We start from the raw sequence: 18,435 nt of genomic DNA, 5'->3' as shown, positions 1-18,435 counted from the left end.
AAAGCTGTGTGGTGTGAGTGAGACTTGAATGAATGAGAGGAGCCCGGCTGTTTGTGATACTCTCTCTTTATTGCTGAACCTGACAACAAAACATTAACTTCCTCTTTCTTTTTTTTGTCCATTTCAGACAATGATAGCTGTAAACACATCACGCACAGGCTGCTCGGCACTCACGCTGAAGCTGCTGTATAATTCACTTTATACACAGTATGGAATAGCGTCTGTTCTCCATAAGTCACACTGCCGATATACTGTAAACCACACACTATCAGTTGTACATGAAAAATGCTCATGTGAAGTTATAGAAAACAGCCAGAGGCTTAAGAGTAGTTCAAAGTGTAAACGAGCTGTGACGTTTGGATTAAAACAAACTTGCACAGAGCAGAAAATAGACACCACTTTATGATATTTGTACAGTCCTGTGCCCAGTGTGTCAAAAAGTGGACCTATTATGTTTTTCCTTATTATCTGTCTTATACTGTAAAGATGGTGGATGTATGTAAAAGTCATTTCTTTGAGCCAAAAATTTAGTTTCAGGCAGTTTTTCTTATTTTTTGGATATCCCTAATAGACACGCCCACCTGCTGTAAAACAAGTTTACAAGGGGCAGCCAATCAGGAGCAGCTTGACTAGCTTCAGGAGATGAACTGAGTGGCTGCATTTAGGCCCAGATTATTTTTTAACTGCGAATCATTCAAAGCGACACTAACAGAGTCAAAGAGAAGGGAAATCAGCAGAACAGGTCCACTTTAAATGTGTGAAACATTTGCTTTTTCATCCAAGCGGCTGTAAATTATTTTCAGTACATTTACGACACTATTGCTATTTAATGCATGGTCACTTAAGCAGTGTCACAGTAAATAGGTAGTTTACATGCCGCACAGTGTGTGGCTGTCACAGGCCGAAGAGTCGTTTATACTCAAAAGACAGTGAAACGGTTTTAGCAGAGTAGTCCTGATGAGACCTCAGCTCAGGGTGTAGATGGGTGGAGCACAATGTCGCTAGACCCCCTGTTGGATGCACTTCACACAAATCTAACACAGGAGTGATGGAGGTGTCTTTACGAGCTCTAACGTTCAAGTTTTCTAAGTACAATGCTCTTCACGAGCACTGGACTGGTGCTGACAAATATTACATCTTTTAAAAGAAGTATATGCAATACAACATCAGTAATCTACAGTACATGCTTACCTGCACTCAAAGAAAGACCTTCAGAACACGAAACAGGTAAACACCACCATGAAGCCAAATAACTACTCTGTTTCAACCTCTGCTGGGCGCAGTGACGACTTCAGCTATAAATGTTTCTGAATGAGTTCATGAAAACTGCAGAGATGTAATCAGGCAGTCAGAATTATACTAATAATTATACAGTATGTTTATATTCAGTGACATTATGAAAAAACGATATTTATGGGATTGGGAACATGAGACCATGCACTGTAGTAACTACTATTTACTACAGATTGGAGACAGAGTCAGTGATTTTAAGCTAATGTCCTGGTTACATCCATCAAATAACACCAAAGCCAGTTATCCTGAGTGTGAACTTAAAGCTGTGTTAATCATCATGTTCTATCTGGAAATGAGAAGAATACTTTTAATGTGAATGGGACAGATCTCCCTAACAAACCCAAAATCTGAGCCTCTTTATCTCAATTTTATTTTGGTCCCTTCAGCTGTTCCACACAACCTCCCATTAATCCTCTGTGCACCCTGTTGCCACAATAACATAAAGTTTGTGATTAACTGATTAAGAAAGTAAATCTCATGGTTTAAAGATATTTGTGGACAACAACAGAGAACTAAAGAACAGGAAATACCTACACTAACAAACACAACCTTCCTCTTTTGTCCATTTCAGACAATAATAATGTAAACACATGTCTGGTAATATAACACACAATCTGCTCTCATGCTGAAGGTGCTTCACTTTATAAACCATCTGTAATAGCTTCTATTCATTGTAAATCACATCACGATAAAATCTGTGACTAGCCAGTAAAGAAACAAAGAGCTGAATGAGTTCATATCCTGGCTCGTAAACCTTCTGGGAACTCGATGTCACCTCATCTGTACTGTGGCTGTTGTTGAATGTTTGGTAACACTTTATATTAGCCATTGCTACTAAACGCTACATTGATAGTTAATTAAGCTGTGGGCTCTGACTGTGTGGTTTAAAATGTATAACATCCAACCATTAACCACATCCTTAATTATCATTTCACTGTTTGTTAACATTAAATCACTATCAATGTTCAATCAGGTACCAATTACGGTGTGCATATGATGGTTATTATAAAATGTTACCTACAGATTCAGTGACATGTTTTTATAAAAATAAAACAAAATAATCATCACAGTAGTAAACATCAAGAAAAAACTGTAAACATTAATAAAAACAATAAATAAATAATTCAGTTCCAGTGGCATGCAAATATATCCGTTATGCAATAGTAACATCAGTGAGCGATTAAGGCATTCAGCATTAATTGGAACATCATTTAGAAACCAAATATAGGAGCGAGGGTTGCTGGTAAACTGAGAGAAAATTCTTAATTTCACATATTTTCTGTTTTCAAATTATTTCACAGTAATTTCAGTTTAAGATGCAAAAAAGCAGGGGTGTCAAACATGCGGCCGGGGGTCCAGTACAGGCCAAAGAAATATTTAAGGTTAACGAATCAGTGGCACACATCTGAAACTGCTGCCCCTGGTGGTGAAGGTTTTAGTTTAATTCGAGCACAAAGGAGCCGTGGGCATACTAGTGTGGCTCGCATGAGATCAAAGTGGGTTGGCCCATTCAAATAAGTCTCATTTATTAAAGTATAAATATACTGGCTGTAGGATATACTGAGTTCAGGATTATCACAATGCAGATATGAGAGAAAACAAAACTTTTTGGCTTTGTTAATGTAATACTTGCCTTTGTATTACAGCCACTTCTTTGGGTTTAACTAACATATTTTAAATTCAGAACACTGCTAACACCTCACACTGATTAAAGAGATCGCATCAGCGTCCAAAAATAAATAAAAAATCAAGCAGGAATTCACTCAGCACAGCGTCCTGGTGTGGATTTGAAAGCAGCATGAAGCTTAATTAAGCTGGATTTGTGTCTCGGTAAACAGTTAATGTCATCACACTGAAACAAATCAATAACTCAGCAGGAGATACACACAGAGTGCTACATCATTTGTCTTTAAAAACAGTAGAAAACAAGGCAGAGTCGTGTTACACAGATGCACAGGGAAATTATATTGGTGTGTGTGTGTTGAAAGGTGAACTGTTATCAGCTACATATAGCAGAGTAGCTGGCTGATGGGGGAGTGTGGATGGCGATGAAGATGGTGTTTATGTCAGTCCGATTTCCTCCAGCACGCTGCGCGGGGTCTCTGCTTCCTGTGACGAGAAAGAAGAACCACAGCTCCAGTGAAGCGCTCAGCTGGACGCGCACACAAACCCACCATGTTTCATCTGCTGTTATCAGCAGTGGAAGCACTACAGAAATATTCTAAGGAAATGATTGCTTGTAAAATAGATTCTGATTGATTTCCTTGTTACATTCGATACTATAAATCTAATCAAAGCCACATTAATCTACATGAAGATTTTAAAAGTGAATTTAAGCTGGGCTAGGCTGTTTTTAGGCACCACTGGGCAAAAATCTAACCTTTAACCTTTCAGCTTTTCTAACTCAAGTAATCTGGGAGGATAATAGACTTCTGCACATCTTCTTGGCCTTTTTTAGATTTTAGAGAAAAATAGCCTGTTATGGTTGAAAGTTGGGAGTAATATAGTCAAAATAAAATTGTAATTTCTGTTGGTCCTCAGATCTCCCTGTGAGGATACATAGGACTGGACATTAAAGACGTACGTAACTTATAGGTCTTAAACCTGCATTCTTTATAATGGCCAGCAGGTGGCGTGTCCTCTGGGTTGGTCCCCTTTTTCACTTCAGAACTACCTCAGTTATTCATGCCATAGATTCTGCAAAGTGCTGAAAACATTCCTAAGATTTTGGTCCATACTGACATGACAGCATCACACAGTTGCTGCAGATCTATGATTTGAACCTCCTGTTTCACCACATCCCAAGATTTAGTGTACTGAGATCTGGTGACTGTGGAGGCCATTTGAGTACGGTGAACTTATTGTCATATCCAAGAAAACAGTTTGAAATGATCTGAGTTTTGTGTCATGATGGGTCATCCTGCTGAAAGTAGCCATCAGGAGATGGATATTGTGGTCATGAAGGGATGTACATGGTCAGCTACATACTCCAGTAGGCTGTGGTGTTTTTCAGTTGATACTAAGGGGTCGAAAGTGTCCCAACAAAGACATTACACTGCCCCCTCTACCACCTGTCTTATCTTTGTTGCATAGTCTTTCCAATGCATTGGGCCATGATGCTAGCCGTCCTTCGTCTGTTCACGTTGTCTAGCGGTTAACATGCGACGGGACGTGCATGGTTAAGGCGGGGAGGATGTAACCCACATAAAAATGAAAAGAACTGCATCTATAACTAAATCGGAATCTTAAATTCCAACCGGAGCGTGTCCGTGAAGGCATCGTGACGCGTCATGACGCACGCCACGCCGCGAGGCTGCACGTGCCTGTTGTGACCAATCCTATTCGCGAGGCACTATTATATGCCTTCCGGGTTGTCGCCTCGAAACGACGCGGGGGAGAGGCGTTAGCGGATGGAAGCAACAGTATTTTGATACCGCCGCGGGTAGATGCGTGGGGCTCGTATGTGACATCGCACGTAGTGAATGTGCAGGCTAGTGGTGCCCTGGAGAGACCACAGCGACACCACTACTTTGGATGGCGAGCTAGGCCCAACGAGCCAGAACCCCAGCTACAACTTCCTGCGGTCTGGTAGGAGGCTGCTGCGGCCTACACTCTCCCCTCTTGGTTTTCAGTCCCCTAAATCTCACTTCCGAGATTTCAGTCTTGGAATCTTAGTGCTGATCATCATACTTCCAATTTCAACCTGTCTAGACTGTCATACGCGTTGGACTTATATCAATCATGAAATAAACTTTATGGACATTGTTTGCCAGAGGTTGGACGAGGTTGCTGCACCGCTGTGCAGCGGATATTTTACAAGCTTGAATTATGTTTTATCTTTTCCTGTCTGCAGATTTTGTAAATATTGGTATTTGGTAATTGCACTTTATTTTCACTATAAATAATAACTGTAATCACAATATCTGTGGCTGTATGTTTATTGTACTTCACTCACCTCCTAGAGCCGAATCTGATATCTTCTGAATTAGCCCAACTACTCATAACCAACTTAAATTATTTTAGCTTATGTACTTGTTACAAACACACCTTAGAACCATCACTAACGCCAAATGAAAAAACGTCATAATTGATCATCATCTCTTGTTTTAAGAACAATCTGCATCCTTTACCCCCCCAATATCTCACAAACACGTGTTTTCACAGCATCACCACTCATAAAATGAACATAATGGGTTTAAGTAACATCACTCTGTCCCACTGAAATAGATGATTATTTCTACCCATTCTGGCTTTGTGCTCCAGTAGAACAGTTCTGGGTCATGGGGCAGCTGTCCAGGCTCCCCAGCCTCAGGATCCCACAATCCCCATCTGTTATATGTCCAACCTACTGATCCTCACTGACCAAACGCCATGCAAATTTAAAGAAATACATAAAATCCACCTTTTTGCCTCCACTCCACTATTTCTGTTCATTTGCTTCTGTGCTTGATGTGATGTCATATTGTCATCTGTCAATTTGAGTTTTTATTCATTTGTAAAAAATTTTAAAATGAGGGGGGAAAAAATTGGCTGACATCACGACAGACAATCACAGCAGGTATTCATTTGTAAATTTTTTTAAAATGAGGGGAAAAAAAATTGGCTGACATCACGACAATCACAGCAGGTATACAAAACAGAAGCAGCAGCCTTAACGTCAACTATAGATGACTAGTGTTTGACATCAGCCAACGAGCACAACCTGGCTAATTCTCCTTTCTGACTCTAAAAATACAAAGATAAAAATGAAAAACTGAACTTAATCTTTGATTCAGTATGACGTGAAACTAGCAACTAATCAGGGGCACAGTGAAAGTGAGTCATGGCCCGTTTTCCCATAGACTCGGGTAGGACCAGAAGAGTCGCCCCTGGTGTCAATTAAAAAAGAAAATGCAGGTTTAAGGTACTTGGGTGCTGATTTATCTTTTACTCTCAATCTCAATCTTTATTCAGTCAGAGAAGGACGAGCTGAGGTGCAAAGGAGCTTGCAGGTTTGCAGGGGTCTAAAGCATCTTAAAACATCATGATCTATATGAGGTTTGCCAATAGGATGCATAGAAGGCCCGACTTCCTGACCTGCTCTTTAACACTTTATTGGCTGTTCTACAAAGGAATACATTTAAATACAAGTGAAAGCAGAACAAGCAAGAGCCACCCACAACCTCATACTTCAGTTTTGTTAATAAACTGGTGATTTTATAGAAAAAATGTTCACCATTCAACATCCCTCACATTTATATATGCACTAACTTGGAATAAATAAACAAATAACAGGACAGACGTGCATTAAATAGGATAGAGCCTATCTACTTTGCTAATTCTACCCTAACTAGTGTCACAAGTTGTAGTTAACAAATTTCAGGGCTTGTGTCAGAAACAAAGAGAATCACTTACTTTGGCATCCTAAAAAAAGGTTCAGCACAAAGTAAAGAGAGTAAATTCATCAGAGCAGTGACATAAAATTCATTTAAGCTAACACTTCCACACAGTGGCGTCTGTGGTTTCATTTTCAGTGCAAAATGTTCAGACGTGACCTCGAAACATCCACTCTGCATTAATCACCCTTTATAGACTTTTCACACAGGGGAAATATTTTGTCAGAGTGATGAATCCCTCGTTGCCGATTATGTAGGCTAAACCCGTTAAGCTGGGAAACGAATGGCGTTCTGCACAATTCAGACAGAAAATAAAAGCTGTGGAAAAAACCCTCCAATTTCAGAGAGCCACAGGGGGGAAATCCATAAACTCAGAGAACAACGGTTATATTAAAGAAAGACACCAGTGTGCTGATGTGACAGAGAATCGTAAACAATTTATTATGTATCCATTACGTACATCAATAAAGTGAGGGTCCATTTATTCAGCTGGCTTTCATTAGCAAGCCACAGAAAAGACATTTCATATGAAATATTTATTTATTTATAATAGAAAACATATTTGTAGGTCTAATTGTTTCAAGCGTTTTAACGTCTATAATCAACATAAAACCCCGAAGAATCTTTAATCCGTGCAATCATTGCAAATACAATATTCATTTAGGCAGAATTCCTCTGAAACCACTTACCTTGAAAAACTTTTTTTAATATTTATTTAAATAGGAAATAATCATGATCTGTGAATATTTTTTAAAATAACTCTGCTTATTAAGAGACAGACACTTAAAAACTATTAAAACGTCTACTGTGCGCTTCAGTGTGAACACTGGTTTGATTTTCACGCTCATAAGAACGTTTTACAAGATCACAGCAAAAAGAAAAACCTAAAAATCAAACAGATACGTATGATGTGAGAGTGAGAAGATACAAGCAAAACAGATGAGATACAGAAATGGGTGAACATGACTTCTATTGCATTCACTTCCCACAAACATGACCTGTGAGTCAAAACAAGTTAAAAACATGAAAAAACTGGATGAACCCCTCATGGATGTAATACTGACTCAGGTATGAGTGGTGAGCGTGGAGTCTGTGTTTAATTAAAGCTCAGGTTTGTATTTTGTGATCTGGACTTCAAGAATTTTGAAATTCTCTGTGTTTATAATTAAATACTTTTAAAAGTACTGAACTGTATTTTTAAAACACAGTCAGCACCTGTACTACTTGTTTGCCCAAAGACCAAGTAGAAACAGCACAAATGAACAAAAAAATGAAAGAAACATTTTGTGAAGAACATCTATCATAAAAAACTGATATAATCTCTCATTTGACATAAATCTAAATCAGTCTTGTATGCCATCATGATTAACAAGGTCAACTTAATGCGTTTTTTCCAGAAAGTGATGCAGCTATGAAGCGGAAGAAGTTATTTACTAAGTGGAACTGCTATTTAGAGTGGACCTATTATTTTCTGTTACACAATTTTCATAAACAGTTTGACTCAAAGCTGTCACAACGCCAGATTTTCAGTGGATGACTACGGCAGCCAAAAGTAAATTAAATGCGAGACGCTGTTTGTTGGACCTGACTTGTTCAAAATATCCTGAAGCTAGCTTTAGCTCAAAACACAAAGCAGAGGAGCGGAGGAAACAAACTGGAATTAAAAGAAAGAAACACTGTCTCTAGTGTTTCTTTTAACAACCACAGAGGTATAAAAGAGCAGTGACATCACCGATTGGTTGTGGAAGTCTCTCGAGATGAACGCTCTTGCCGTCACATCTTCTTTTTGAAACTGGTTGCAATGAGCAAGGCGTGGCTCTGACTAGGGCTGTTCAATATAACGATATATATCAGATGACGATATAAAAACGTCTATCGTTTCATTTTACGCTATCGTTTGTTTTGTGCTGTTGCAAAATAAACTGTTTAGGGCAATATTTTTTCATCGTTTTGATGGTCACTGTAGTGGCTATATTAATTTCCTAAAGTTCTCTCTTTCTCTTATATTTAATATAACCACACTACCAAAGGACAAGCGCCTGTTTTTATGCGTTGTCGTTAGCAACAACGATGGCAACACCATCACGTGTCCGCTTGTTTATTTTCTACATAAACCTTTCACAATAAAGCTCAAGATCCTGTTGAGACTTTTCAAAATAAACTGAATCACGTGAAAGAGTATGCAGAGTATTTACCGATGAGAAGCAAAAAAGGAGCCGTCAGGTGCTAAAAAATAAACCTTAGACTCAAACATTAGAACAGGCTTTTCCCCGCAGCACGCCGTGTAATAAATTCTCACAAAGAAAACGGCGGCAGTTACAACCTATGTCTAAAAATGTGTCATTTAATGCATCGGTAAAACACTCGACTCCAGATACACGACGCCCAGCTGGAAACACTTCAGCTACCCGAGATTCACAGAATTTACAGAAAATGTAAAATTTTTGTGATTTATATCGTTATCGGACGATAGATGTTTTATATCGGGATATCAGATTTTGGTCATATCTGACTGTGAAACCACAAACCAACATGTATACTTGGGTTACCTCCTTTCTGAGAGTTGGAATGACCAAAATTTGCAAAACAGACTCTTAAGTTTTATTCAGTGTGACCCAGAAAAGCGTTTAATCTAAGAGTTTTCATGCAGACTCCTGCAGTATAATAGGTCCACTTTAAATTATTGTTAATATTTTATTTTTGGGTCATGATGGCACTTAATTTGCTGCTTTACAACAATAACAAGGAAACTGTTGAAATGATACAAAGAGTTCAGTGGAGCAATGACAGGCATGTGACAATGCATCACCGCAAAATATCAAATGGATCGATAACAATATTGATTACGTTTTCACGCCCCATAAACAGGATGCAGATCTCTTTGTGTAAATGCTTCCATTCATGGTTGTTTTAAATTTGAATTTGATAATATTGTATCATGACTGTCATGTATGAAAATGAATGAAAACTGAAAATACTGTTACACCCCCAAACCAATGACAATGTCAGGTGCCGCGTGCAGAAAGGAAGGTGCCAGGCACTGAGGAGCTCAGCATGCAAGGTGGATAGCAGCAGCAGCAGCAGCAGCAGCAGCAGCAGCAGCGGTGGCAGCCAATCAGTACACAGGCACATTAAAGTACTCATGACGGGGCTGGAGGAGAGAAATGCACACAGCTTAGTAAACAAAGGCAATACTGCTTCCAACAGCCACTTCATTCATAACGTGCAGGAGACAGAGCAGCAGGCAGGACAAAAGACTCTCACCATTGTTTCCTCTTTTCCTCTCAAAGGAAAGTTTGGCAAATGTTTGCTTTCTGGCTTAGCTTAAAAGCTGGTAATACATAAGTGTGGCTAATTCTAGAAAAAACGTACCCATTTTCCGTCTTACCTTATTAAAGAAAAAACTCCCAAAGGTGAAACAATCATTTTCAGCGTGAAAGTACAAACACTGTCTAACTTATTAAACGTTATCTCACAGCAGGTACAACATAGCTGTAATCATACAAGTCGTAGTAGTGGACAGCGTCACTGAAATGTTAACATATGAAAGTAGAATAAAGACAGATTAGTGATGAGTTCACTCCAAACACGAAGCAAAGTTTTTACATATCAAGTCAACATGAAGAGGTGAATTAATGCAGGCAAAGTGATAAGATGCGTTTAAAACTTGCATCCACATGAGGTTATTTAAAGTTTTGCAAAAAAATTCACTTCACACTGTGTTGCAAAACCTCATCAGCTGTGATGCTCTGAACGTCACCAATTGAGCTTGTCAGGGGAGATCGAATTGCATGGCTCAACGTCACTTTTACATCCATGAAAAAAAGGAGACAGAGTTGGAGAAAAACAAAACTGTAGGAGTTCATGATATGTTCTGAAAATAGATAAGTGTAACTTGATTCCAGCTATTGAGTGTACGCCTCCTCTTCTTGTAGGCTGCTAGCGGCGAACATTTGTGTTTTTTCAATGCACCCGTATTTGTATGAGTAACTCAAGGTGAGACGTTGCTTCATGTCTGGCGTGAACGCACCAAAGGACAGACCTCAGTTTCCAGTGTAAACATGTAATTTAAGAGTTAAACGACTGGTTACTGTGAAAAGGAGTCGATGAACGAGACCAGGAAGACCGTCTAAACCAGCACGAACTATGCTACACACAGACAACGATCAGTCACAACATTAAAAGCCACCGAAACAGCTCTGACTCATCAAGACTTCAGAATTTCTCCTGAGGTATCAGACACCAAGACGTTCACAGCACATTCTTTATATGTTGGAAGTTTTGAGGTGGACCTTCATATATTTAATGTGTTTTATCAACTCATCTTGGAGATTGAAATCTTTGGAATGTATAAGTCTAATCGGGATCTTGGACTTTGGTTCTTTAAAATCTTCCTGTACTTGTTCTTCACTATGACAGGACCCATTATCTTGCAGAAATAAGTGACCGCCATCAGGGAACATCTCTGTCATAGAGGGGTGTATGTGGTTTGCAACAGCATTCCAGTAAAAGTCAAAATGTTTCCCAATGTTTCCCAGCAGAACATAACACAGATCACTGTGCTGCTCCCACAGGGCTGCCTTCTTCCCATATTGTGTCCAGGTGCCATCTTTCTGCAGGTAAACAGTGCAGTCCAGGCCTCTTCCTTCCATGGCGCCACGGTTCAGCTGTTCCACTCATGTGTGAGTTGTAGGAGATTTTAGCAGTTCAGCAAGACTAAATTAGATCATGGTTCCTGTGCACTAGCAAAGCCCCTCTAGAAACATGTCTTGCTACTCATAGGCATCTTGGATCCTTTTCATTGATTTATTTTAAAGCTTTATCTAAATTAACATTATTTTCAATAGACGCAGCATGAACAGAATCACCGGTCAGGTCTGGTAAAAAAAAAATGCTTAAAATGTTTGCTGACTTCACACCAAAATGAGGTTTTGAAAATTCAAGATTTTTTGAGTCCCATGTCTTTCTCTTAAATTCTTCCTGTCACTGATCATCCTTCCCTGGACCACTTTTAGTAGGTACTGACAGCTGTGTACTACAAACAAATTATTAGAGAATTCTGTAATAACAAAGATGGCTCCAAAGAGCCAATCAACTGCTGAAATGGGAATCATCTTATTGTGCTACATATTAGAGGTTCACAGCTGTTTCAACTGTATAGCTGCAAGTATGTTTCTCTACTCTTTATCGTATTAAAGATGTGGATAAGAGTGGGAGCAATTTGACTATTCCTCAAATGTGGCCCCCGCTCTGATATGACTGTGTGGTTATAGTAGAATAACTTTACCTGGCAGAGTTTGGACCTCGTTTTCTCCTATTTTTCCAAACTTTCTGATGGTAGCAGTCATCCATGGCTTTAAACGTTTCTCCTATTCGCACAGTAGACTGCACTGCACGCCATGCATTGGACCAGTAGTGCTTTTCTTCTGTCTTTGTTGTTTAGTGGTTGACAAACAGCATCTACTTGATAAAGTGACACCTTTGGGGTCAGTAGTGCATTATGTCTTGATGCATGCTCAATCATCCAGGTAAGTAAATCCTCCAAAGTTGATTCTGTTCATCTGAACGTAGCGTTTTCAGTGGGAGAAACGTTTCGTCACTCATCTAAGTGACTTCTTCAGTCTCAGCTGACTGCAGGTTTTCCCAACCTTATAAACAGTACCTTTGCATAATGACTGAAACCAGACCACTGAAGGAACAATGGGCTTGGAGCCTCTGTGATGAGATAATTAGTGTCACTCACCTCACTGTCAGTGGTTTTAATGTTGTGGCTGATTAGTTCACACAGTTAAAACACTGAGACATGAGGGCTCTAGCGGTACACACAGCCTAAATCCACAGACACGACGCATTCACCTTAGCAGGGCTAATTCTGGAAAAGACCAGAAGACTCAGAGGCCATATTTGGAACCACCATACCTGTGAGGCAAACATTTTTACAAGGACAAAGTAAGTATGATACACCGTCGTCACGACTCTCAGCAACCTACAATGCGGGTACTACACATCTACAGACTCTGCTGAGGGAGTAGGAGATTAACCGTGCACCACCACAATAACTGTGCCCTCTTTGTGGCGATGGCTCTGCTCAATTTATCTCTGATGTCTCCCATGCAGGGCTGGAAACCTTCTGAGGCATCATTATTCCAAAAGAAGATCTCCTTCCTGGCACCAAAGTAATGGCCAGCTCCTGAGAAATATTTCATTAAAGGCTTATTGAAATCGCTTCAACCAAATCCCCTGTGGTATGTTTTCCATGTAATTACTGCACTATGCACTTACTAATGCCTAAAGGCACAAGGACCTAACTCAGAATGAGCCCAGCTCCTCCCGCATCACTTTTACCTGCAGTTTTTAGTATCCACAAACTTAATATAAGTTTAAATTTAAGGAAAATTAAAATGAAACATTCTTGCCCCTAAAGTAATTAAAATGGAGCCTGATTTGTCTGTTTGTTTATCATCTGATGTTCCACTGTTACCCTGTGGTGTTAAAGCTTCCTGCTGAGTAGCCTGATTACTGAATTACACTGTCAAGAAATTTGTGAACTAAACAGTTTCTCAATCACCAGGAGCGCTTTTAATTTGATGTGATTGCTCTCCTGAATTTAAAATAACTAAAAAAAACAAGAGGCATCAGAATAGTGACTAATTATCAAGCGCTGGTTTTCATGCTGGTGACATTCTTGATTCTCACTGTGAAAAGACCAAAACCATCGATGAACTGGTCTGACTCATTCCTCTGTGTCTCAGAGCTCCACTGTGTGACACATTCCTTCATGATCCCAAATAATCATCCTGTCGTTAACTTTAAGGTAATCCAACAAACACCATTACGCTGCTGGAAACAGTTTGTACCACACCACGTGTATTATTCTACACCCAAAGTACAGTGGAACCCCAACTTACGAAATTAATTCGTTCCCGAGGGTCTTTCGTAAGTCGAAGCACCCATCGCGCCTTTTGAGTGAACGATAGGTTATAGGCTAATTGCTAACTGCAACAACAATACGTCGCTCAACTGGAAAAGCGAAGCGCAAGTACGAAAGCCAAAGGGGTTGTCACATGATTCGGAGGGCATTGTGGGCATTGTAGGCATTCTGGGCTCAGCCAATCAGAGCCAGCGGATTTCGTTACGCGGGCATTTTGCCATAACACGGGCAGAAATATTGCAGTTAAGTGCCTTCGTAACTTGAATTTTTCGTTAAATGGGGTATTCGTAAGTCGGGGTTCCACTGTAGTCCTAAAAAATGCTAATATTTATAATAAGTGAGCAAAGTTTGATAGGAACTACAAATAATTATTTAAATGTTTAAATAATTATTAAAACATATTTATATTCATAAGATTTTTATTTTTTAAAGCACAGATGTGGTTGTTGTGACAGCTATCAACCACATCAGCAAACATGGAGAGAGCGTCACTTTGGTTTTGGTCTTTTCTTCTGGATTTGTAATTATAAAAAAAAAAAAAAGCAATCTATCTGTCTCAATATATATTGGCAATTAATAAGAATGAATGAAAGTGAACAGTATTAGTACAAATGCTTATATAATAATTTTATAGCGTAGTTTCATTGTTCAGAAATCATAAATTTGAACAGTTTCATTCAGTGCTGTTAGAACAACAGCTGGTCTTCACACAGGCAGCATATTTGTTTCAATTTAAAATCCCAGAAAAAATTTAAATGACAAGAATTAATAGTTTTAATTTTCTGCAATAACGTTACAGTAATCAAAATTTACAATCAGAATCGACCAAAGCAAAAGTAGGAAGGTTCGGATTATGCTGCCTGGTAGTCTACTCAGACATGTCTAAACATTCAAAACTGACTTGGTGCCTGTTATGACCCTCATGTTGTGTCACGTACGAGGTGCGATCAAAATGAAAACCTTACCTGACCTCAAATTTGTCCAATCTCCTTTCATGATCATCAAGTTTTGCACCTCTGGACAACTTCCATTATTTCTGTGTTTGGATTGCTCAGCGGCAGCAATTCACCTCTGCAGGCACCGCTCCGATGGATCTAAGGTCTTGACCAAAGTGTCAAAAAGGTGACCAAATCTGGCAGTAATAGACCTTTTCCACTGGTATTGACTCAGCTCAACTCAACTTGGTTTCTGTTGTTTTCCATTAAAACTGAGTACCACCAAATTGTGTAGGGTTGTTATAGCAATGCGGTCAAAAGTCCTGTGATGCCTGTGAGGCCATGAATGCCACAACTAGGGCTGCCACGATTAGTCGACTAGTCACGATTACGTCGACTATTAAAATCGTCGATGCGTTGTTTGAAGCTTTGTAAGATCACAAAAGCTGCAGGAATAAGTAGTAGGATTTAAGAGTGTAATAACGAACTGAAACAGAAGATGGCAGCACTGCATGTACAAGGATGTCAGCTGCTGTTAAACCCCGAAGAAGAAGAAGCTGTGTCCCAGAATTCATAGCGCGGCCCTGCTCAGTTTCCAACAATGGCGGCAGCTAGTTAGTTTTAATATTACTCTTATTATTCTTTCTGGGTCACAAAATAAACGTTTAACATATTTTCAGGCGAGAATGTAGCTGTGTAAACTTCAAATATCTGCTCAGTTTATCAAGACACCACATATTTTCAAAAGCACTCCGACTTTTTCGGAGACGTCTCTTACCCACTAGCTTGATAGTTAGCCGGGATTCAAGGCTCACTAGAGCCGCTGAGAACACCGGACTCCCGGCAAATCGTTTTCAAACCCACTGCTGTCTTTTGCTACTCAGGTTAAACATGATATACTGTATAAGTCACTTAGATAACTTAAAAATGTTATTGTTTGGATTTTTTCAGTATTTTATTTGTTCCTGAGTAAATCGGTTTGGCTAAGATTAAAGTTATAGTTTTTACACAGCTGAATAAACGTCAAGCAGACAACTGATTATCAGAAGTGTGAGATGCTCGAGAATATACTCCGGTGTCCTGTTATATTTTAGATAGCAAGCTGTAAGCTAATGATAGTTATATAAGAGCAGATGCATGCTGGTGCAATAAGCTGTACGTTGTTCGTCCAATGGATGCATGATCTGATTAGTCGACAAAATAATCGTTTGTGGCAGCCCTAGCCTCAACAAAGGAGGACATCTGCTACACGGTGTATGGCTTTTTGGCAGACTCGGGGATGAGGGTATTATTTTTCGTGAAGCCAATTTATCTTTGCTAGGGGATGTTTTTGTTTTTTTAAATAATGGTGGTTTTGATTTTCATGATAGAGACTCATGACTCATTGAGTGACGTCAATCTGTGCCATGCAGTCTGTTGGCATTATATTTTCAGACTGCCTCAGATCATTTGGACCCCTGGCCGAGTAGGTACTAAAAAAAGTGCCCGGTACCAGGTACTACAACTCAGTGGAAATCCCTAAAAACTGAGTCGAGCCGTGCCGAACCAACTCAAGTAGGTATTAGTGGAAAAGAGCTGTTAGTGTGGTTGATAAGCAGTGTGTGGGTTGGTATGTCTCTGTGAGTGAGGGCACGATGGCACATGCTACAGTTCCGGTGGTTTATGCATAATCTCCTGCCTTATAGTAGAATCAGCAACAACAGACAAATCTATTACGTGTACCACCTAATGAGACAATTAACAGCCGAACTAGGAACTTAAACCTGTTTTTGTTTTCGTGCAAAGTCATCAAACTTTGTACTGAATGAATTAACCTTGCACAAATGTAAAAATACAATGAGCATGCACCTTAGGAATTTGGTTTGACGTAGGAGTTGCTCTTTGCGTAATGTTAGGTTAGGTTGTGTAACTGCAGAACACACATGCAAATGGTCCAAATGAGTCACACAGGCGCTGGGTGTGGTCCAGAGGTGCAGAGGAAGATGATTTTTTTTTTACATTGAAACAAATCAAATTTAAAAGAGGCAAAGGTTTCTTCTTTGTATGGGCAGAGTCGGACTACCCTTTGATCGCAGCCTGTATCTAGACTCAGAGTTATGAGACAGTCACACTGACAGGCGTACATGCAGTTGACGGCACGCAGAACTGGAAACCCATGCAGTCTAGTACTTATCAATACTCTGGATGGAGGCATGGACGGACTCTAGTTCTTTATAAGATCTCCTCATTTGGCAAACTTCCCCAGTCTTCACTCTGGCTCTATAAATACAGAATTGAGCCAGTCAGAGACCTCATTCCCTTTCTCCTACTCAGATTTGGCTTCGTCCCCTTCAGATTTTGAACTCACTTCCTCCTAAGTGAGAAAATCAGCTAAATCATTTTAAAGATCTACCTACTTTATACACTTACAGGAAAAAGCCTTACTCTAAGCCTTTCAGTACAGTATGTTCTCCATCTGATGGTCCTGCTGTCGATAAATCAATGAACAGCTTTACGGTTTGTCCTCTGGGATAATGGGTTTGGCTGGGTGGTGGCAGCAGCCTCGCAACTAATGGCAAACAACCACATTCAGACTTCTAAATGCTTTCCAGCTTCACATCACTCACTTAGGTCCAATTTATATTCAGTTGTAACTTGAGTGAAATTTCAAACTTTTTTTTAATCTGTCGTATTTCCTGAATGTCTTCACAGACATTTCTATCAAATATAAAGGATAGAACCATTTTTTTAGTCAATTCACTTCAATTAAACTGTAAAATAAATAAACAATTTTAATCGTTAATAGGAGCATTTATAAAATCTTTTTATTTATGCTTTACAAAAAGTAAGTGTTCCTCAGAAATTCTCCATGGTTCACATCACTTTTATCCATGTAGATGTTAATGGGCTGTCAGCCGTGGCCTGATTTCCTTTCCTAGAACTCATTAGCGGTGGCCTTTTGGAGCACTAACAGACGAAATGTTCGACAAACAAATCCAGGAAACCAATCAGTCTGCTGTCTAACTGACTGATTAGACTTACATTGTACCAGACATGCTCCAATGAAAGCCACTAGATCGAAACATTGAAGTGTTTCCTGACTTGGCCAGAACAAATTGGTAAAACTGAGAACAGTCCGCTCTTTTCTGAAGCTCTCCGTGGGTGTTACCTTTTGATCTTTATACATTCAATAAACAGTGGGAGCGCACACACATGGTAATGGCATGAGCCGAAGGTCTGTCACCTTGGAGACTGTGCTTCACGTTGTTTTGTTCAGGATGTCCGTTTCTTCTTCACATGCTGATTTTTTTTAATGTTTACTAAAAACTACTTGGTTAAATAAAGCACTATAAATTATTCATTTAGCTTTAGCTACTTAAACTTGGTTAGCATTCTGTCACACTAGAGTAAAGTAGGATGGCAACCTCGCAACTAGTTAAAAAAAAAAAGAAAAAGAAAAAAATGATACCTCCATGGTTGCATCTTTGGAAATCAATTCCCACTAGTTGCAGTGACCTAGAGGCTGAGGAGGCAACACGTTCAGCCTCTGGGCGATCACTTTCAATCTTAAGCCAAATGCATAGGTCACTTGGTGCTCTAAACAATCATGGTCCAACTCAGACTGACTGCAACCACTCGCAGGCAGATTGGTGAAGGACTGCAAATAACTGCTGTCTGTATTATTAACGGAAACAGACTGCCAACATATTCAAATCATACTGAGACAATCAGCACTGATGAGTGCAACTCATCTTTGCAATTTAAAACTAATCAAGGCTTGATCAGTTTCAGGATAGGATCCTGGATGGCAGGCACAGGAAGTCATAATAGCAGCCCATTTTTCATTTTGATGTTCTGAATTGGTTTGATAGTTTGGAAGTGCTTTTTGTTTTTATTCTGATCAATGCATTTGTGTTAAAAA

The 18,435-nt window shown here is 39.5% G+C and overlaps 1 protein-coding gene across 5 annotated transcripts in view; it reads right to left on the bottom strand.

Annotated features, from left to right (window-relative positions):
- Window positions 1-48: 48 nt before the first annotated feature.
- LOC309699896 (AP-1 complex subunit sigma-2) overlaps window positions 49-18,435 on the bottom strand; it is a 30,342-nt gene continuing 11,955 nt past the window's right edge. For 2 of the 5 annotated variants that reach the window (XM_082523117.1, XM_082523118.1), the window contains 2 exons: window positions 12,525-12,587; window positions 7,086-9,819 (listed from right to left, as the gene is read on the bottom strand). In XM_082523117.1, the coding sequence (XP_082379243.1) occupies window positions 9,784-9,819; window positions 12,525-12,587 (99 nt within the window). In that variant the 3' untranslated portion in view covers window positions 7,086-9,783. Of the gene's footprint in view, window positions 3,403-7,085; window positions 9,820-12,524; window positions 12,588-18,435 lie in introns of those variants that run through there. The other 3 variants (XM_082523119.1, XM_082523120.1, XM_082523121.1) reach the window with 2 other exon arrangements.

Source organism: Aulonocara stuartgranti (assembly GCF_965226115.1).
Source record: "Aulonocara stuartgranti genome assembly, chromosome: 23".
Lineage (NCBI taxonomy): Eukaryota > Metazoa > Chordata > Actinopteri > Cichliformes > Cichlidae > Aulonocara > Aulonocara stuartgranti.
The sequence above is the reverse complement of the archived record's forward strand: the minus strand, read 5'-3'. Positions and strand labels throughout refer to the sequence as shown.